Raw genomic sequence first — 22,365 nt, 5'->3', positions numbered from 1 at the left:
ATAATCAGAGGATTTATACATGTGCTGCCACCCATACATGTCCCAGTACTAAAGGTCTTATTTTTCCTCCCCTCAGTATGACAAAAAGATACATCACCACCACCAACCCCCCAAAAGAGGTCATTAGCTTGATTTCAGGAAAGACTCTAAGGCAGAAAATCAGGTTCAGTATTGGTAAGAAGCTAATCCTCATTTTAATCTGTTTAGTCACATTATACACTGCTTCCTTGTATCAGAGGAGATACTTGACAAGCATAAGCTTTTCTCTGTAAACAAAGGTTTTAAGAACACTCTCAAGTTGCACTTGGAAACCCTTCCCCAAAATTTTATGATCTGCAACATGAATGTTCTAATAGTTCCAATTAATGTAATGTACTTAATAGAAGTACTTAATAGTGGAGGGCCTCGGCTGGACCAAGGGGCTGGGGAGGATATTGACCTTGACAAGATTACAGTGTTCCCGCGAGAGAACAAGAAAGGATGAGAAGCATGGCTGGGAAACTAAGTTTAAGAAACGCGTTGACTGTTTGCAGTTGTGATAAGGAACCTGAAAAAGTCGCCCAAAGAGGGGTAAGAAAAACAACTTCCGACAACTTTTTGACCAATAAGGGACAGACATATGTACCAGGCAACAAGTGTAATGGGTATAAATTTGCTGGCTTGTAGTAATAAAATACCCCTTCTTTGCTTGTAGTATAAGAATGCACACGTGTCGCTTGTCCGACTCGACCGTGACACTTAATTTGCTTGAATAGTACTTTGATAAAACAAGGCACTGGACACAAACTGAAAAGGAAAGTCTCTTATGGGAGACCTGGGCTAACTCTTTTGAAACACAGAGGAGTCTTTCCAGATGTTTAAGAGAACTTTCAAAATTCTCTCATTTCATATTAGAACCAAGCTGAAAGCGTAACAACCTGTCTCCCCAACCTGTGTATACAGTATACTTACAGTGAAAATTGCCTCCTCATTCAACTTTGCCTCTGCGCACATGCAAATGACCATTCTACAGTAAATCAGGTTGGTCTGTGAGACGAGTGGTTTTTGAGACCAGCATTACAACATACTTTTGTCTCAAACTGCTTATTTCTATGACATGACATGTGGCACCAATTTTTGCTTTTTTTTTTATATGCAGATCTGCTGGCTCCCATCCAGCCCTGCTAAAAAGGGACCACAAATGAAGGTTGCTGTTCTCCAGCTGTTTCTGCCCCTTGCATAACAAAACAGGAACGTAACTGGATGACCCTGTGTCAGGAAGACCAAAAAGAATTAAGCAACGCAGGGGGAAAAAAAACCCAAATCTCACACTCAAACAAATCCTTCTGTACACCACTAAAAAAGTTGCAAGCATACTTTCTCCAAACATTCAGAGCCCCATCACAGGACTATCGTTATCTATTTATTCCAAAAGATCACTACAACACTCCAGTATCAGCTAGGGTGGAAGATTCTAGAGCATATGAGAGAGAATACTTTTAGAGGCACCACACGGACCACATCATTTGCTTCCCACAAAGAAATGAAACGATCAGACCTCACCACGCTGGCTGATCGCGTTCCTACGGGAAGTTTGCACGAACGTGCCTTGACACTGCAGACCGAGTTATTAGCAAGAACAAAAGTTACCTACACAAGCTCTTTACTCAGCCTGGGCAAGAAAGACAGACTGTTAGATCTGAATAGATGGACATCACTGAACAATTTGAATAATTTCTATCAACAAAGTATTTCAACATGCATCCGTGGCTTAACGTGCTCTGTAAGTGGTCTGAGGATAGTAAAGTACTGCAGGAACTACAGAAAAACTCTTAATAGTTTAACCCCATAACCCTGCACCAAAAAAATCAAATTGCAGCAGGCAAGCAACAAACAAATCTACTTAGCACCCCTATTCTGCTGTCATTTTAGAGAAGACTAAAGAGAACTGAGCTATTTGGCCTAGCTAAAACAGCTTGCAGGATTACTGCATCACACCTGAAAAAGATACTGGTTCTTACACGTACTGTAGGGTACTTAACCTGAATCCTCAAACAAGTTAGATCCACTCGTTAAAAGAGAACAACAATTTAAAAACCAGCACAATAAAAGGAATCAAAAGCAGCATACAACTGCAGTGTCACATGTTTTCAATACAAATTCAGGTATCAGATACCTAGAAATTCAAAAGCAAGGATCCTAACCACAGGTAAAACACTACAAAACATGACTTCAGGCAGTACTTGGTGTGTTACAAAACTCTAAATTTATACTCTGTAACATGATGCCATGGACTGATTATATAGTGAATAAATAAAAAAAGGAAAGTTATTTTTGCTTGAAAGTAATACATTCTGTTACTAGAGCTTTTTACTGTAACTACTTTCATGCCATACATCTAATGAGACCCAGTATGCAGAACTATAAAAGTTTGGTGGGAAAACACTGGCAGTTTTGATGGCTGAGTAGAGGTATTCATTATTTGTGCCATTTTTGTTGTCACACTACATGGCAATATACAAGTCCCAGCTGAATTTCTACTTGAACCATTTCTGCTTTCTGGAAAATATTAGCATAAGTGTATTGACTGTGCTACCTACACATTTTGCAATCTATTGCTGGCCATAAGACTCAATCACTCAAAATTAATTATTTTATATTTTATATTTTTAAATTTAAACTGTACTGAACAAATGCATTCAAGGTAAGAACCTGACTTGGGTACACAAAGATTACAGAGAAGCAAGAGAAAAAACACATTTTGTGCATTCCTGATAAAACTGTCAGTGAAAGTTAACTGTGTTACATAAGTCCAAACAGATATTCACACAGTACATGACTCAGCCGAGAGACGGACTGAAAGCCATTCATCTCTCTCTCAAAGCAATTTAACATTGAAAAAAATGTTACGTTAAAGGACTAGGCTTCATCATGTTAGATTCTGAAACAACTCAGTTGTAAATGCTGGGTCTATGGAAACCCACAGGCACCCGACAGAGAATTCCAACTTCTTTGTTGTACACTTCAGGGTGCCCCAGGCTGAGCCAGAGGACACCGGATAAACCAAGCAACAACTGGGATAAACCAAGCAACAACTGGGAAGTGATTTTGCAGCAGTGCCCAGGCGCTACAGGCACAAGCATCAAGCACTGGGTGAGTCAAGAAAACATTATGTGTCTTTATCATGGCAGAACATGCAGCAGTGCTGGAAGCAGCGCCGTTATCCCGCATGCAATCCTCAACACTTCAGAAAACTTTGGCAAAAATTCACTGTTGGCCTATTTGCCACTGTTGCTATGTAGCACTGAAACTATGTATTTCTGCCTTTTCATTACCAGCGCAAAAGCAAAGGGGCCTCAAGAGAGCCTACTTTATTCTAGACCATTTTGCATGCAGATGCATCACTTGGAACTTTCTTCCTAGCCTTATTCAGAGACATCCACTGATGTCCGAATATCACTTTGTAAGGGTTTAACTCATTAATTCCCCCATATTAGACAAAATACAAAAGGGAAGGGAAATAACCTATAAAGTGAGGCCAGACTCCATTTACTAGTCTGCTGTAGCAGTGCTTTCTCCACAGAGCAAGGCAGTCTGACCTTTACTACTTTCCACAGAGCATCTGCGATGATTTTAAAACTACAAACAAAACGGATGTTCAGGCATCAGAGTAAAACCCACCTTAGGCTCAATTTTACCAGCCTTTCACCAGCAACTGATATGTAATGAAAGACTTAAAGCGGAAAGTCCGTGAGATGGGAAGTGTGGAAATGAAATGAAAAAACATTGTTCATAAACTAAAACTGAGAGAAGATTGCTTCTCTAAACCTCTATTACTGATACTCTACTCAATTTTCTTAAGAATTAGTTCTATTTCTGGGAATATTATCAAGAAGCTTTAGCTAATGACCAGCATTGATACTGTGTATATACAGAACCTTGTGCTGTTTGGTCTTCCTCAGATTAGTTGTACTTCAGGAGACAGGTCAAGCTCTGTGGAGGTTGTCAAACTTTTCCTTGTTTTTTTCCCCTTTATTCTTTACCCTTTTAATTTCCTTTCCAACAGAAATGCAGACTGTACATAGTATCTGAAACACTATTACATCAAAGCAATATAGAGAAAGATTACACTCATTCTAACAAATACCTTTTTTCTTAAATACTGTAAAAATCTGTATCCCTCTAGCATCTCACAGGGCCACTCACTGAAACACAAGGTGAGGCCTGCTTGTCGCAACAACTGCTTTCAGCGTGGCAGTTTAAGGTAAAAACAGCCCAGCAAAATATTTCAACAGATGTTTCAGTGTGCCTAAAAAGATGTTATCTTGAATTCTAGAATTATTTTCTTGTATGTTCACATGTACTGCTGAGAATTCTTGAACAAAGTGTTTCAAACGCAATCCTTCCAAGTCCATTTAAGTAAATGGTGCTCAAAGTCAAAAACGAAACATGCTGTCAACAATTTGTACAAAGGTAAAGGTGAAAAATATAATTTGATTACAAAAGAATTTGTTAACACCATCTGTACACCACAGATAACGCTCTTCATAAGATTAATTTATCACCATCCTCATTCAATCATTCTAATGAGCCGTTATCGCTTAATTCATAAAGCATGCATTTTCTGTGTACCTATATGCAATAATTAGTGTTTTTATAGTACTTCCTACTTCAGTGTGAACAGTTAAGATATTATACAGTGACTCAGCTGAGATGAATGAGGGGGAAGCTTATGCATGTTATTTTAATGAAAATATATTTTACTTGTCTAGCTTCAAAAGAGCCAAGAAAGGTAAACGATAAAAGCACCAGCTTAGACTCTTTTGAACATAAATTCAGGCATTTTAATGTGTATCTCAGTAAAGCTCCATAAGTTTCCATGTGGGTTTTTCATACATATTATGGCACTTGGACTCTCCTAACACGTGTTTAGTTACCTAGGACATCTAGGCTAAAAAAGAAAAGGTCTGCTAAAATTAACCATTTCTGTGAGAAAACACTTCTGTCCCAACCTTCAAAACCCTTAATTTTCCCGGAAGTTGCATCAAAATACAATTGTTCGTATTTCACATTATTTGAATAAGTTGCCTTTGACAATATAGTCAAGTTAACTTGTAAGTTTAGAGCTCTAGTGATTTGTGAACACAAAGGCAGGCAATCTTACCCACTTTCAAAAAAACAGGTTGTGTCCTGCTCCTTAGTAATTATAACATGGAGTATTGATACTTGTGTATCCATTCTTTTGTTGGACTAAAGTCTTTGAAGTAATTACACATATTAAGAAAGAAGTCCAAATTTAATTAAAGGTGGCTTACAATGGTAGATTTTTCTCCATGTAAGGCATTATTCTGACATCTACTGGCCTGGTATCCAACCATACATTTTAATACACTGCATTTGTTATTAAAAAGGAGCATATATATTAATCCAAAGATAAGAACAATTAAAGGAACACAAATGACATACATTTAAAACAGGCCCATGTATTTTCATATAAATCTCACAACCCTACCAGTATTTTTGGTAGGTTTCTATTGCTTTCTTAACTCATCTGAACTACTGTATATTATGAGGCTTTAATACAAGCAGCTTTGGGGAAGAAAGTTACATTTGGAAGGGAAAAGAAAGTTGTGACAAGTAAAAAAAAATATCCAAGAAGCTTTTTTTTAAAAAAAACTTTACTTGCAAAATTAAGCAGCATGCTATTTTGTGATTTATATTTGAATTTAAAAAGACTAATTAGACCGAAATAAAAATAAAAACCTAAAAATGGCAATTCTATAAATAATGAAAATTTTGATTTCACTAGACTTTAATGAAAAACATTTGGTAATTAAATACTTGCTACTGTTCATTACGTTGATGAACTTTATTAGGGTTAAAACTATAACAAAGTTCATCCTAAAACATTTTGCAATGCAAAATTATTTTCACTCAAGGAGTGTCTCAAATTGAATGCTAAGAATTACAAGCAATCTTCAGAAGCAGACACTCACATTCATAAAACTTTATACATCTTTTTGGAACTAAGATATTTATACTACTAAAATCAAACATGCATCACTTCCCATACATTCTGGTATCATGATTTATATTACATTATGTAACATCATTCTTCTAAACAGCAGCAGTTTTATCATACGTTTGCTCCATTTTCTTTGGATTTCTGATCTTTATCTTCGTTCTTCACAATATCCTTTAAAAGAAAAAAGGGAGAGGATAACATGAATTCTAGAAGTGCTATTTCTCATGTGAACTGTAAAGCAGCAAGAGACAAAGATACCGTTTGATAGCAACTTTAAATACCATGTTAAACTGAGTAAGGTATCAGTTCATTATAACCAATTCATATTTCCAGGATCTTCCTGAAAAATTGAGGGCGCAGAAATTAAGTGTGACTTAAGCACTTCTGAAGAGAAGCACAAAAAACATCCCCAAAAGCCTGACTTCATAGTCTAAAGGTTTGGGGTTGCTGAGATTTTTTTTTTTTTAAAAGAGCAAGTAGAAATTTCTTGCAAAATCCATTAAATTAGGATTATGATTTACCATAATAGTTCTGAAATAAAATACTTACATTGGCCAGAGCCATCAGAAAACACTAGGCTTAGAAGACATTTTTATCTCAAAAATAACCAGACAGAAATGAGCAAGGCTATTTAACTGGGCTAAGAGCATGACAAAAAAGCATTATGCAGTGCCTTCAGCTGCCAGTTCTGGTGGAGTAGCAGGTCTACAACATTAGTGAAGCACAGGACTGCATAATGATACTGGTGACAGACAGCTGCAAGGTACTGCCAGTTTAATAAGCTACAGTGACTTATGTGATGCATCACTTGTATCCTACAAGGGGGGAAAAAAAGTTCTAACATTTGTCAAGTTTTCTAGGGTTTTTTTTGTGTGTGTGGTTTTGATTTTAGAGCTTCAAAATAAATGTAGATAGAAGCAGGAGCAAGGCTCCCTCATAGCACCAGTTTGCCACTCAGTAGCCTTCATAACCTAATTCTATTCAGCCTTACTTAACAGACCCCCCCACCCCACCCCCAGCATTCCTAGGGAATATGCAAGTATCTTTCTGTACAGTGATAGAAATGCTCTGGAGCATTATGCAGTTTGCTTAAAACTCATTTTACTGAAATACGCCCACATAAATTGAAATACTTCAATTCTGCCTTGAAAAATTACTCCTAACTGATCAAATGGAAGAGCAGATTTGGACTGTTGGGGTGGACAAGGTCAGGACAGAAAAACATTAAGATGGTTTGAGATTTACATTGATATTTATAGATTTTTAAAAACATTTAAGTCAAGAACATGTGTTTCAAGCTTAGAAAAAATACATTTTATTTGTTGTCTTTAAGTAATCAGTATTGCATTGAGCATCTTATATATGTATTTTTTTTATATATATATATATATGTTAAGATACTACTACCCTGAATTAATGTAAAATTCTTTTTTATTCTGAAGTTTTTGTTCTGATAATTTAGTCTACAGGAAGCTTGCATACAATAAAAAAATGGAATTAAACAATTCTAACCTGTTTAAGAACATTCTGTATTTCATCCATAACAGTAGCTAAATTTTTGATTGTCTTATTCAGCTGACCCTCAAATTGCAAATTTTTATCATCCGAGATCTTCAAATTTTCTTGCAGTTGGCCAAGGTCCTTTTTCACTTCTTTAAGCTCCGTAGACAGACTTTTGTTAGAATTCTCCAGTTGTAGTATGGTCTTTTCATCCTCATCTTAGGGGGAAGGAAAAAAAAAAAAAAAAAGTCAGTCACTTCCAATGCTCTGTACTTTGCATCTTAATATTCCATTTACATGCCAACACCCTAACTACTAATTTTTAAAGAACAATAAGAACTGCATTGCATTACCATTTGATAACACTGAATTCTGACTACATTTGGAATTCTTACATTCAGCTTGAATAAAAAAGATAAAAGCATTTCAGAATGGTACCAACAGTACTCAACAATAGATGGTGTGCAAGTTCAAAGGGCTTGGGAAATAGAAAATAGATGTTTATGGTAAACAAATAGCTAAGGAATTTAGATCATAAATATACTCAAATTGGTTCATCTACTTAAAAAGTCTTAGTGTCTTGCATCCATGTAAGTACCACCTTCAAATAATGACCCACCTGTTTTTTCTTCTAGTAACTGAAGCTTTTGTTCTATCTCTGCCCGCACTCTTTCACTCTTCTCCAGCTTCTGTAAAAGGCTCCCAACATCCACCATAGCTCCATTGTACACAATGAGGCCAACATTTTCTTCTATGGCTTTTGATTCTTGCTTTATAGTAGGTGATGGTAACAGTAATCTGTTTCCTGTATTAGATTAAGTAGCATTAGGAAATAATCATTCTGTCATTTTTCGGTTCTAGTGACCAACCTCAAAAACTTCTTAGAAGAACAAATTCCTAAAAGAATAAATACAGATTCAAGTTTGCTAGTCTATCCCTCACATTTCTCTCCTCCCTCCTTACCCCAATTACACCTCCCCCACCAAAAAAGGAGCATGCTCTTTCATGACATTCTTCTATGCCTCCTTTCTGCAGTAATCTATCTTCAAAAAATCAGGCTCTGTTCTACTACCTACAGCACTGATCCTCCTCACCGCAAAACTGCTGTGAATGAGAAATGTTGTTCATCAATATTCAACATTAACCTCTGTCCTCCTTCCTGTTCCAAGATATTAAGATTTATCCTATAGATGCAACAAGGTGTGTTGGAAGCCAGAAAGACTGCAATTTATGAACTGCCCAAGATTTACTTTTCCAAACTGGCAGGTTCCATGCAGACCTGAATTAGTTTCTGCAAGAAAGCAAGTATCTCCAAACTCTCACTATTATTTGCACAGAAACAATTGTCTAAGTTTGTGGCATGGAAAAAAAAAAAAAAGTAATACCACCTAACATATCTTCCTGTAGCTCTTCAGACTCTTCTTGGTTTTCTTCATCTTTAGAAGTATCTGTTAGTCTTCTGTAAAAGCAAGATTCTCTAAGCACTACTTTATTAAGTAGCTTCTTGACCTAAAACACAGCCACAGAAAGAAATACAGTGTTACTTAATACGCAGACATTGTAGTACCTAAACAAGAATGTTTTAACTTGGAAAACTTAGAAATTGCACAGCTTTTTGAACTTTAACATACTGGGGCTTAAAATGAAAACAAGCTAGAGGGAAAAAAAAAATTGAGACAAAAGCTACACATACAATATGGGCAAATTAAGAGCTGCAAACTTCACCTTTTCATTCCAAGACAATTTACAAAAGATTAAACTAGTATTTCTTAGTAAATATTAAGTGGCTACATAAAAATCAGGGATCAAGTATGTAAGCAACAGCCTTTAGAAGCTAAACTATACTTACATATATATATATATACACTCTACACTTACAGCATTCCTGTAATATTTTCAAAGAGATTTCTATTACTATACAAAACCTGAGCACGTGACAGGTGTAGTCCAAGAGTGTATAGTATCTCCTCCATGTCCTTCTCCAGAAGATATCCACAATGACTTTGATCAAAATAAACAAAGGCCATCAGAAGATCCCTATTAACAGTTACCATCTGCGTCTTGTCTTTCTCCTACAGAAGATTCATTTACGGGATCATTAGGAAGTTAAAATACCATTTTCCCATCATCTACTAAAAACATGTAAACTTTTCACTTAACAAAAGCCTTCCTCTGTTCATTTTATCGTTATTTTCAGTCAAGTGATTAATATAACTAGCATTCACCTACTGAGCTCAAATATAATACGAGCTAGCTACTTAGAACAAGTAATCTTTCAAGTATTTAAAAGAATTACAGTACAATGCACAGTAACATCTGGTAGACACACTTTCCTTTTGTTCATGCTAGTTTGCAAAAAAATTTGAAGAATTAACCCAATTAAACAAGTAAACATCCCTTCTCTCAATTATATATTTTACTGAACAGCTGTTTTCAAAGTGAAATCCCTATAAACGTGTAATGAATAAGCATCCAGCTCTCACAGCTACAGCAATTCTGCACTGTGTTTTCCTATTATTCCTATTCCTACCTCTCCTATTTTTCCTTTAGAAAAAAATAAAAGAGAATCAGAAACTTGTTTTATGCCAGTTTATCAATCAAGCTAAGCTTCCGCTTTTCTTAGATAAGAATACAGCAGTTGAAAATAATGCATAAAATAATCACATCTGGTGCCTCTTGTATGCACATAAAGCATCAGTCCTCACATCCTTCAGACAGGTCAGTATCTAAGAAAGTTTTCCAACAGCTTTCACCCAACAAACTTTAAAATGTAAGTGAAAGTAGGTTGTAAGCACCCTACCCAAAGCTGCCACATGTTCCCTAACTTCTAAACACTTAATGTTTCAGTCCAGAAGTGCTGAAGGAATCAAAGAGTGCGAATAGTCTTACAATAAAAAAAAAAAAAAAGTTAAGCTCTAAGTAGGACACCTCTAACAACATTGGATGTAGTTGTTAAGAAAGGTGTTAATTACTTTATCTTTAGACGACCTCTCTTTACAATGCCTATTTCCCTCTCTTCTGTCCTCTCGTTTGTTCATTTCCTCTTCATCCCGGTCTGTAAAATAGAAAGAAAATTCAACATACCCACAACAAACGATTCTATAACCATTATCTCGAAATACATATGTTCATTTTAAAAGTTCACATAAACCCCCAAATATCTGAAATCAATGTATTTCCCTGAAAAATAACAGAAAAACCAAATGGCATTTAAGCAAGTCCTGTTAAATTTTTATTTTCTCTGGTCTTATTTTAACATAAGCCATTTGTCATTTTTTAACCCTGTGTTTCTTTCACACACACAGGATAGAAGAGCCAAAACAAATGCTAACTAGGCCAAAATGAGTTCCGCCAACATCACCATCTATTTAAGTGGTGCAGAAAATTACCACAATTCTCACTAATGAGGCTTGGCAGAGTCTGCATTCAGCTATGGTTATTCCTATTAGGACAAAATCAGTACTATTTACTCTCAAGTATTTTATAATCATAAAACCCATATTAACTATATAATCAAAACCATGTGTTTATACTCATGTCTGAGTGAGATATTACTGATCCTATGACTTAGATTCTCCAAGAAGTTACAAATCACATTGCTTATTAGATGTGAATTACAAACCGCAGGGTTTTTTTTGGGTTTTTTTTTTTTTTTTTTTTTTTTTTTTAAAGGTAGACAGTACAGTAAAACTAAATCCAAAATCAAGAGAGAAAGAGGAATATGACAACTGCAAGGATGGATTATGGCATGCAGCTCTGTACCTTATGTGCAAGTCTTTGGTCAGAGAATCACGTGCCAAGTTCAGCTTTAAGCTCACCTTTCTTGTGAGGAAAACTTTGGAAAAAACTATGTATCAGAACACTTGTCTAATTTTGTCAACACGTTTCTGAGAAGCTATAGCTTTCTCCTGCACCTCCATGGCATGTTGGTTTGTTCTCAGCAATTCTGACTGGGAATGGCACAAGGACAGATTATGGGAAGTAGCAGCACTTGTACAGAACAGACAAGCCCAGGGCACTCTCACAGCCAGATTATAAGCAAGTAAGAGTTATTTTGGAAACCACAGATTAGCACCATTTTTTTAAGGCTGGTGCAGTACTCTGCCAAAATACAACTGAAAAGACTGGGACTGCAATATCTAAGCAGTTCAAACCCACATCTCTAGCAAAAACTCTCCACAAAAGGACAAAAAACCGAAGAAGTACAAACCAAAAAGCATACACCATGTCTTAGACTTTTCTGAATCTCTAAGCAGGGAAAGAGGGCTACTGCTGCTCCCTGGAGACAAGAAAAGTTCCCCAGCCCCTTTCCCCATTTCTTCAGGCAAACACAACTCCACCCAAACAGAAATCAACTCCTTATAACATCAGGTAAAGAGCACCCCACACTACATTCTGGCCTAATAAAAACAGAATGACATTTCAGAACTGAGGAATAGGAAGTTAGGCACTTAAAAGTGGCTTGGTTTTTCAGAGGTGCTGAATACTCACATCTCCTACTGACTTCAATGGGAGTTGCGAGTGGTCTGCATTCTGAAAAAAATAAAACCACTTCTATATGCATGCCTTACTTTGAGTACCACAGCTAGTTTATATCAACTATGTTCATACAATGCCTAGCATAAAGGCACATACATTTTAAATAGATCTGGTCAGAATTACTAAAATAACATTAGTCTAATAACACGATTTTAAATTGTCTAGTTCCAGTGCATTCTCCAGCTTGAAAGAACATATTCAGTGGCAGTAAAAAAAAAAAAAAATGAAAGCCACAAAATTCATAATTCAAGATACCTTCATCTTCGTCTTCAGCATCTTCTGCCTCCATTGGATCATATTCTTCTTGATTATTGTCATCTTCAGTTTCTTCTTCATCTTTAGAATCATCTTTCCTTTTATCTTCCCTCTGTAACAAAAGTTCGTAAACATTTATCCCATCAGAACTAAAAAACAGGAAAACAAAAGCCTCACTACCATTCCCTCAAAATTTGCGTATGTTTATTTAGTCACTTCAAAAAACAAATACAAATACAAAAACAAATACAAATACAAACACATGATCAAGCTGAATGTTAAAATACCTCAATACACCTGTAAAATTTTTAAATTACTGAATATGACTGAAGCATATTTAAACAAATCGAGTCAAATCAATTAATTAACGTAAAGACCTGAGCTCTCAAAAGCAATAAAGTAAAACTCAAATAGAAACAGTTTAGTATTGATCCAGACAGGACAGTACTTCATATGAGCTATCTGCAGACCTTCTTTTCGTCTCTATCTTCTTTTTTGTCTTTATCATCTCCAGATTTTCTCCTCTTAGGTTTCGGATCATCTGTTTCTTCATCTTTTTCTTCTTTTTTTTCTTTTCTCTCATCTTTTTTGCTTTTTTTGTCCTTTTTGTCCTCCCTCTCTGGGAGAGAAATCAGTGCTTTGTAAATTCTGACACCAAAATCTCTCTGAAGCATTTCATTGAAGAGTTCTGCAAACAATGATACCTGCACATAAAGAAGAATGAAAAAAGAACTGAAAAAAAAATTTAAAATACATATTAAAAATTTATACACTTATAATTAAACAGCTATGAGGTGCTAACTTTACAACTTTCACCATGTCGGAATTTTATATAGTGTCAGATTTCTTACTGTCTGCTTTGAATATAGAAACCTTAAACAACTTTTAGAAATGCTTCTTTCCTCTACTGCAGTAGTTTAGGGCCTAGACTAGCTGTATAAATTATAAACTCAGTTCCATATCTGAAAACGAGTGCATTTCTTCTGAATATCATACAGTGCCTGACTATACTGCTATTGTAAACCACATAGCAAAGACTGGACAGCTTTTTCTAGGTATTGCACAAAGAAGCTAACTTATTTAAGTTTTATTTTGCCACACTATCATAAACTTCTAGCAATTTAAGGATACTGCAACTATCAGACAGAATTAAAAAGAAACACAAATGGCTAAGTAGTATAGCTAAATTACCTCAAAGGAATGTTCTTTATTATCTTCTAATCTATAGTCCAGAAGAACACTAAGAGACATAATGCTACAGTCAAACTTGCCACTCTTTGCTGCCCAATTAGGATGTACAATAATTGCTGGTTCATCAGGTAAAATATATCGTCTCTCCCGCCGCTGACGTTCCATTTCTTCTTGACGCTTTCTTTCCTCTTCCTAAAAAAAGAGGCAAAAAAATAACATACAGCATATTCCAAAGCTGAAGTTTCAGCCTATGTATTAGTTTTTAGGACTCACTGCTTCCAAGAAAGCAAAGGGAAGCCTAAGCTGCTGAATGCAACACAGAAGACAGACAGGAGTCACAGACTAGAATTTCCAGAATGCATACTCTGTCCACTGCCAACACTTGCCTAAGACAACTGGAAACTTGAGCAACACAAAGCAGGACATGCAGTGTTGTTTAGCCCACAGAGCAACGAGCACCTTCCAACTATCTTATGGTGCTAACCACAGTATGTTTATTCAACACTGAAAGGACTCAGGCTAGTTCACTTCAAGAAATGGTATGCAAGCTAGCGTATGTACGCTAGCTAGTCAATGCTCCTGAGGGGGCCTTTTGTTTGTTTAGGGGTGTTTTCAGAGCTGTACAGTACAGTAAGCCGTCTTATTCCTTATACAGGAAGAGTAAAGGCTTCATACATAATCCTCCCAAAGATACCCAACACAGCTTTAACTATTATCAGATGACAATTTACTCAGCTCTTTTGATTATGGGAAATGCAATCTCTCTAGATACAGCTGATGCAAATCAAACAAAAGGTAAAAAAAAAGGAAAAATACCAAGCAGCTTACTGATTGCCAAGAGAGAAATACTGTAGTCTTATAAGTATGGAAAAAAGTCATAGCAGAGCTTGTGATTTTTAAAAAAGGAAGCACAATCAAAGTTCCCTCCCCTGATCTTACAAAGCTGTGGCAAGAAACCCCAAGATAGCTGAAGCCCATCCAAGCTGTGGGAAAAGGCAGCAGCCAACAGAATTAGCAAGCACATGGCCTTTGCTCCCTCAACAGGGTTTACACAGATATATACAATTTCAAATCAACCCATATTGGTTAGCAGGTAGTACACAAAAAGGCAGGTTTAAAAGTAACTAACACACAATACATTCTCCAGACATTTATGTCCCTTTTCTGCGGACGAGCTGTTGCCTTATTGCACAGATGATGTTTATCCTCGTGAAATAGCAGAACAGACCAAGTACCAACTGCAAGACTGAGAAACTTCAATACGTAGGAAGTTTATCCAAAAGCAAAAATTAAAGCTTCATAATAAGGGAAAAAAAGCCTAAGCAAACCATTAGCCATGTGAAGAAACTGGACTGTTTGAGAGCTATAACCTTTTATGGACCAGAACCTGCCCTTCTCCCATTTCCACAACTCCCTAAGGCTTGCATGCCACTAAAAGCCAATCCAACTAAGCAGCTGCTTTTCACGTAGGTTTAAGAAGTTAAGATCTTGTTAAGTGTATTCACCTGTTCTCAAGCATAGTTTTTCTCGGGAGCCTGGGATTTATTTTTCCTTACATTTAAGGTCTGACATGAATTCAGACACCCTTAGTGCAGTTGCACATTTCAGCTGAGTTTGCTGATATAAAAAAATTCAAACTTGCCAAGATTTCGTTCCAATTCAGCAGCTCAAATTACAGCAAGAGTTCCCAGTACAGTCATCCGAGAACTATAAAATTCCAACACAGCTAGGCATATTCCTGTACTTGTTATACTTATTTAATTATACAGATTTTATAGATAATATTTTATGTATTTATGTATATTTAATAAGACTTAAACCAAGTATGTCCAAAACCTAACCTCTTTGTCATCTTCAGATTTCCTATCCTCCTCCTCTTCCTCTTCTTTCTCAGACTTCTCTAGCTCCTTTTGCTCTTCTTTTTGTTCCTCTACTTTCAGCTGCTTTGTCAGTCGAGCTATCAACTGAGATTTCAGTCCTTTAGAGCTAAGGGTTCGACTTTCTAATTCTTTGCGAAGGTCATTTACCTGGTAAATAAAAGCTCTGTAAGTGGTATCAACCAGTGACATTGCAAGACATTTGATTAGCAGAAAAGGTGAAGTAAAAATTAAGTAAGAGCACTGAAGTCAACTGCATTTTTAAATCTGTACTGAAAACCACTAATATTTACTGATATATAAAACATATTACATTTAAAGTTGTGTTCTCCTCAAAAGAATCCCTTTTTGAGGAACTTTTCAGAGGGGCAGGGAAAGGATTTTACTATAGTAAAATATTTTACTACTATTATTCCTTTCGAGGAAACTTTTTATGATGTCTCCTGACATACATTTTTGTATAATTATTGCCTTTTTAAACTAACATTAAAGTATTTTAGACCCCACATTTTTTAATGCAAGCAGATAGGACCAGATTACTGCAGAACTTTCATTTTCCAGTTAATGTATCGTATGTGATACCCTTTTAATTGTACAAAGTTCAGAATAGTTTCAATTAGCTGTATTCACTTACTAAAATCAGGAGTCACACTTGCAAACTGTGATATCATACCTAATACCTATAAAATCAGCAAGGAAGATAAAACACTACTGACTTTTTTTTTCTCAGTTCAGGGAATATACACGCTATATTTCAGGTCATGCCTTAAAAATGAAAATGTACAATGGAATCAAGTTTTAAGAAAAGTGTTAGTTACCTTCATTGTTTTTGGATCCAGTTTAGACCAGTGCGTAGGCGTAGAGATCTCTTTAGCTTCCCCATCATCCTTTTCCTCTTCGTCCTGACAAACAAAATTTAGAAATTATCATTCAGAAAGCTTGAAAGCATTTCAGTTTATTTTTTAAATTCTGTTGCTGATCTGTGCAAGGTCACAACTGTTTCAGATAGTCTTCTCCTAAAGTTATTATTTAGACAAGTTCACACACACATTCTACCACTTTATAAATGATCACAGTGCCACTCAGCCAATACAAGCCAGATCTGTGGAACACAAAAGGGTGATAAGCAACACCACAAAGAATATAGGGGTTACACAGACACTGCTGGTCTCCATTAACCACACAGTGTGTGATTTTCCCCCAGGTTTTAAATCCCCCAAATTACTCTTTGTTCAGTCAGACCTTCCCTTATTCCAAGATGTTGATCAGCCACATGGCCTGAAATTCAGATGTTTCAGACTAGCGTTTGTTCAATTTCAAATATCACAATTAGAACTGGCCACAAGAGAGAATTTAGAAATTTTAGAAAATGGCAAAATGTTTAGAGACAGCTATTCATAAACTGCATCTCACTCAACAACTGGTCCCAGATTCCAGCAACTACGTCTATGATAAAAAATTTTCTGCGCATCATAAGCACAATTTAATTCCATTTCTGGTATCAGCATACACATTTAAAGTTAGTGAACTAGCTGAAATAAAAATAAAAAACAACATTCACTACACTGCTGAAAGCTGGTTTACCAGTCATTGTTACCAGTTATGTTCCTCCTATGTATGTATGTTGTGTAGTATGTGGTGTGCATTTTGTGCCTGTGTTCCTGTGCCTGTGAGAAGCAGAAATAGAAAAAGGGATTAGCGTTCAGTGCCTGTTCTCCATCAGCCTCCTTGCGTTCACCCTGAAGCTTCTCGACCAGCTGCTGCTTGTATCCTCGGGAGAGGGTTTCCCACTCTGAGCGGGTGGGAAGGCAATGCCAAACATCCGGGAAAAATAAAACCACTGTCTCCACATGAGCTGGAACTGTACGCCCCTTGTGGGTCTCCTCAGGGCGATGGTAGCGAATCTCTGCAAAACGGTACCTGTTGCAAGGGAAGAAGCATGTTGGAAAAAAAATTCTACAATACATTTTAAAGAGCCTAGATCACTTGTAGCACATCAAGTAAAGAAACTTTGCTGCAAGACCTTGAAGTTTATCTAAAGAAAAAAATTATGGAAGCCATATTTTCTCTTTTGGCACATTTGTAAAAAGGTATCACAATTGAAAAGTAGGAAAACCAACAAAGTTCTGTTTCTATAACTTGTTCTTTAGCACACATAGGTTTAATGCGCAAATAAAAATTGCTGAAGCACTTCAAATTTAGCACACAGACTTTCCTACTATTAGTAAAACTGCAATGAATGTTAACATAGGACAAACTCATCAAGAGAAAATATGGCTATGTAACGAACGGCTATTTATTTATAACAAAAGAACAATGAAATGAAGTTCTCCTGACGATCTTCTCCAGCTATGCACAAAATGAAAAATATTTTCAACGCACAATTCATTAAAAAATTACAGCATAACATGTCAAAATAAATCCAGAATTTTTAATTAGTTCTTAATGCAGTATTCAGCACAGTTGGCACCAATCAAGCTTATTACAAAACAGAACATCCTTTGAGTAGTTTACCTGCACTACCAAGAGCAGCCGACAAAGAAAAAGAGGTTTTTCCTTTTTTTTTTTTAAACTCCTGGTAACAGACAATTATTTCTACAGCGTACTCTGCTTTGCAGTACAGTACTTACCATTGTGTGCACACACTTAAGTCAATCCCTGTAAGAGCCTTGCAACAGCGAATAGCCGTCTTTATCAGCACGGAAGGGTCCTTTTCTGGATCAGGTCCATCCAGTGATGGGGACCAGTGTCCTCCAATAGCCATAGCTTCATCTTTGCCTTTCATACCCACTAAAAACTAGACAGAAAGAGTCTTCTGAATGTTCCCCTGCTAGGGGTAAAGAGTCATTTTCCCAAAGCGCAAAGAATATTTCATAGCACACACACTGAAATACAAGAGTAAACTGTCACATTATTTTGAAATCTGAAAATGAAAGTCAGTCAAGAAAGAGTTCAGTTGTTTTTTTCCACAGATTATTTCAGAAATGGAATAGGTTTAAAACATCATCACTCATTCTTGTTGGCAAGACTTTCCATCAAGTTTCTTTATTGGTATAGGCTTGTTCCTTTGCAGTTAAAAGCTTTCTAACACAAAAGACAAACAGATACTAATTTGTGTCTTAATTCCAATACACACTTATAGATGTTCCTGCTCAAAAGTGATAAAGCAAAGCTACAAAAGGTAAGACCACAAGAGCATGATATCTATAAATTCAAATCCTCCCATTTGCTTTAAGATGATGGAGTTCAATTGGAAAACAAGTCTGTGTTGTCCTGAAACACCATAGCACTTACAGGTTGTTCAGTTTAACAGTAGTTAAATTTCACTTAATACAATGGTTACTTAACTGTTGCTTCATTTGTATTCTCTTCACAGCTGATTCCTTAAAAAAAAGTCTAAGTGCTTGTAAAAAAAGGCTAACGAAGTTAATTATTATATAATTAATATAGGTTTCTCCAAACATCTATTGTTTAAGTTGAACAAAGCAGTAAATACAAAAGCAGTGAAGATGGAGCTCCTATAAACTGGAAAAAGAATTGACATATAAACTAGGTCTCCTCAGAGGAAAAACGAAGCCATCGTTTAGCTGCCTACAAACTTCTCCCTTATCAACAAATACTTAAAAGCTCTATAACCAACCTTTATTGCCAAAAGTGTCTGGCATTGAAGCATATTTACCTTTACAAGTCTAGCAGGATGCTGAAATCCATCACGAAGTTCTTGGGGATCTTCAGCCAGAGCACATGACTTGTGATAGAGATCTTCCATACTAGGACTAGCCATCAACATCACCTGTTGTGTAAGTCAGATCAGTCTTGTGAAGGTCTCCCACTATGACTGGTAAACAATGACCACAACTTGCAAACACACACATACCAGTACTTTTTCCTTAATGTCACAAAAAAATCAGAACAAGTGAAGGTAAAACAAAATTGTAGAACTGAATGTGAAAATGTCTGCCAATGCAACATGTGGTCTTATTAAAAAAAACAAACAAACTGAAAGCATATAAAAGCAACACGCTTTGCATGTTATCACTACATGCCAAATACCCCATACCAAGAAGCACACCGAATACATTTCTGGTTTCAGTAACTGACTCCTTCCTTCCATTTTGTCACAATCACAAGAGAACTGACCAACACATTCATCTGCATACTCATAGCATCCTGTTAGCTCAGTCAAATCTAACAAGGTTGCTTTATATCCTAATCAGGTTAATATTATGAAACAGGATGCTATTCCTCAGTTACTGAATATATTTTTAAGCTTAACCTTCTGAAAGAGAGCTCTTGCTCTGCATCAATAGACTGAAAAAATCAGTATGTCTGATACTTGAGCCAAGGCTTCAAAGTTTTTATACACAGAAGTCAAGTCTTTCAGAAATATGGGGTTAAAGGGAGTTTTGTTTCTAAACCCATCTTTAACATGAAATAATTCTAAACAGATTGACCTAGAAATCTCAGACCTATTTTAATGAAAGAGCTTTCAAATGGAACAGGTTTTAGGAAGACTTTTTGACACTGAGGTCTTTTATACATTTAGATAATCCCAATTATGCTCAATCTACTTTCAATTTAGTAATAAATATTGAGATGAAAGAAAAAAGAAAATATCACTAAACAGAGGAGCACAAACTGCATAGAAAGGACCCTTGGGGAAAAAAAAAAGGGGGGGGACACGCTCCATTAACTACTCAGAATGAATTGCCTAAGAAATACACTCATAGATCTTGTGGCAGCTGGCTCTACTTCCTATAATCAGATCAGTGCAACTGGGTGCAGCGAATGGAAGAGACCTCAGTAAAAACAAGACTTAGGACAGCTCTAGCAACAGAAAAACAAACTGAATTTCAGTCATGATTCTTCAAGCTCTACATACTAGCTCTTTACCAAAAAGCTTAAAACTCTGTATTTTGCTCATATCACTGTAGAATATTTTCAGTTCAGTTATACTCACTTTTTCACTCTATTGGTAAAAAAGATTTCTAATGAATAGTCATAATACTGGAAACCTGTACAAACCTTTGCACTGTACAGATGATCAGCATCAGGCGGATCAAGGACAGCAGCGTTTTTATCTATAGGATCTACTTCTCTATGCATTACGTAGAAATTGCAGTAGTTTCCCAGCTGAAATGGTCTAGACATAGGAAAAGCATCCACCCATGTAAACTGAGCATCAAAGAAATCGCTTGGAATATACAAGTTCTGGTAACGCCGCCTCAGCTCCATCATATCACAGCTACGGCTGAAATAAACAACATTTGAAAGATACAGCAATAAAAGCACCATTAATAAAGCACATAATTAAGAGGTATATTAGCAGGAAATACAACCATTATGTATTTAAAACTATACACATAAAATTTAAAAAACAAGATATTTAAGTTAGAGTGTCTTGGATTGAAGTTTAAAAACAAGTAACTACTAAACACTCCTCCGATTAAGGTGTCTGCATTTAGGGAATATTTATTAAACAGTGTTATAAAGGTATTTTTCAGTAGCATTCAAAAATAACAAAGAACCTAGAAAAAGTTTATCGTACAAAGTTCTCTGCCATTACATATTTGATCTTTCTTTGAAGTTAAGATCATAATTTAACACTCGCTACACACATGTGCGTTGACGTGGCTCACAGTAATCTGTGCCCACAATGAAGTGAGATGTAGGTAAACATCTGGCACTATAAACATACCAGTCCAATGAAAACTTGGAAAACTGAACCGTGTAACGAGGAACAACACGTCGCGGTCTTCGAGGTGACCTCTCCCTCTCTCGTCTAGGTGATCTCTCTCTGGAGCGTTTTCTCTGGGGTGATCTTTCTCTGGACCTACGTCTCTCTCGTTCTCTTTCACGACTTAAAAAATGCATACAAGATACAAATATTTTTGCATGCTGGTAACACAAAAAGCTTTCTAGCACAACAGAAGCTAGACCTGTCAGAGATGACTCACAAAAGGAGAGGTGAAGTTCCTCAGTTTGTTTCAGTATACTGTCTCTTGTAAAGAGAGACTGATTATGCAATTCCTTTATTTCAGATAGACAAGAGCTCTTCACCAATACCTAATGGTAAAGCCACTTGTACTTATCACTGACTCGCTCTGGAGCAAGCAGCTCAGCTCTGTTTGAAGATAGGTCTTTACAGAATGCTTTGATTATAGTCTAGTCTTCTACAACATACCTCCTGTCGTCTTTTCGGTTTGGCATAGGGTCTCCTCCTCTGTCATTCCTCCCAGAAAATCTGGATGGTGGGTCTAATCTTCGAGCTGGTTGAGGCTGTGAAACTAGACGAACAGGGGGCTGTAACAAACCACCTGAAACAAAATTATACAAGATCAATACATAATAGGGGGCAACTATCTACCCTTACAAACATTGCTGCTTTACAGTTGTTTCACTTGTGTACATTTTCTAAACTAACTCTAGAGTCAAATAAATCTATTAATACCCACCCCAAGAAATTCAAGAGACCTGTGCTTTTCTTCACTGATGCAAACTGAGACTCTAGTAAGTGAAACTGGTTTAAAACCATCTTCTTAAGATGGAAGCTAATATAATCTAAGCACATAGAAGCTATCACAGTAAATAGCTAAGCCTTTTCTTGGAAAAGTAATTTGTTTTGCACATACTTTTGCTGTCTCAAGACATCTAACCAGCTGATTGTAAATGGAGCAAACACTACTGAACACCAATGAATGACTAATTAGATTGTAATAAGCATTATCCAAAACAGTTCTGTTGAGGTGATAGCTTAAGATCTTCTCCCCTTGCTTTTACTGTGGGTAACACAAATCTTAATTTTACCTTATTATCTATCAATCCTATTACTGATTCTTCAGCCACTCAAAGTTCAAGTGACCCCACAACAACCTTTGTTTTAGATTTGCCAGGTTCGGCAGTGTTCCTTTTCTCAAACGCCAGCTTGGCTAACAGAAATAAATAAAACACAAATATATAATAGTTTTAACAATACAACTGTGTGAAACCTGATCTTGT

The 22,365-nt window shown here is 36.3% G+C and overlaps 1 protein-coding gene and 1 non-coding gene across 2 annotated transcripts in view; both read right to left on the bottom strand.

Moving 5' to 3' along the window:
• Positions 1-2,640: 2,640 nt before the first annotated feature.
• CCAR1 (cell division cycle and apoptosis regulator 1) overlaps positions 2,641-22,365 on the bottom strand; it is a 31,674-nt gene continuing 11,949 nt past the window's right edge. The window contains exons 9-25 of the mRNA XM_049810200.1: positions 21,551-21,683; positions 21,065-21,226; positions 20,392-20,617; positions 19,046-19,159; positions 17,997-18,163; positions 17,076-17,286; positions 16,185-16,268; positions 15,331-15,516; positions 13,490-13,681; positions 12,769-13,002; positions 12,299-12,410; positions 10,477-10,559; positions 9,430-9,576; positions 8,893-9,013; positions 8,124-8,309; positions 7,517-7,722; positions 2,641-6,175 (exon numbers count right to left, since the gene is read on the bottom strand). Coding sequence (XP_049666157.1) covers positions 6,116-6,175; positions 7,517-7,722; positions 8,124-8,309; positions 8,893-9,013; positions 9,430-9,576; positions 10,477-10,559; positions 12,299-12,410; positions 12,769-13,002; positions 13,490-13,681; positions 15,331-15,516; positions 16,185-16,268; positions 17,076-17,286; positions 17,997-18,163; positions 19,046-19,159; positions 20,392-20,617; positions 21,065-21,226; positions 21,551-21,683 — 2,624 coding nt within the window. The 3' untranslated portion in view covers positions 2,641-6,115. The remainder of the gene's footprint in view (positions 6,176-7,516; positions 7,723-8,123; positions 8,310-8,892; positions 9,014-9,429; positions 9,577-10,476; positions 10,560-12,298; positions 12,411-12,768; positions 13,003-13,489; positions 13,682-15,330; positions 15,517-16,184; positions 16,269-17,075; positions 17,287-17,996; positions 18,164-19,045; positions 19,160-20,391; positions 20,618-21,064; positions 21,227-21,550; positions 21,684-22,365) is intronic.
• LOC126043260 (small nucleolar RNA SNORD98) lies at positions 18,315-18,378 on the bottom strand. Its single transcript, XR_007507380.1, has one exon. It is a non-coding gene; the product is annotated as a small nucleolar RNA SNORD98 (small nucleolar RNA).

This window comes from Accipiter gentilis, chromosome 9, assembly GCF_929443795.1.
Source record: "Accipiter gentilis chromosome 9, bAccGen1.1, whole genome shotgun sequence".
Lineage (NCBI taxonomy): Eukaryota > Metazoa > Chordata > Aves > Accipitriformes > Accipitridae > Astur > Astur gentilis.
This window is presented reverse-complemented; position numbering and strand designations above follow the sequence as displayed.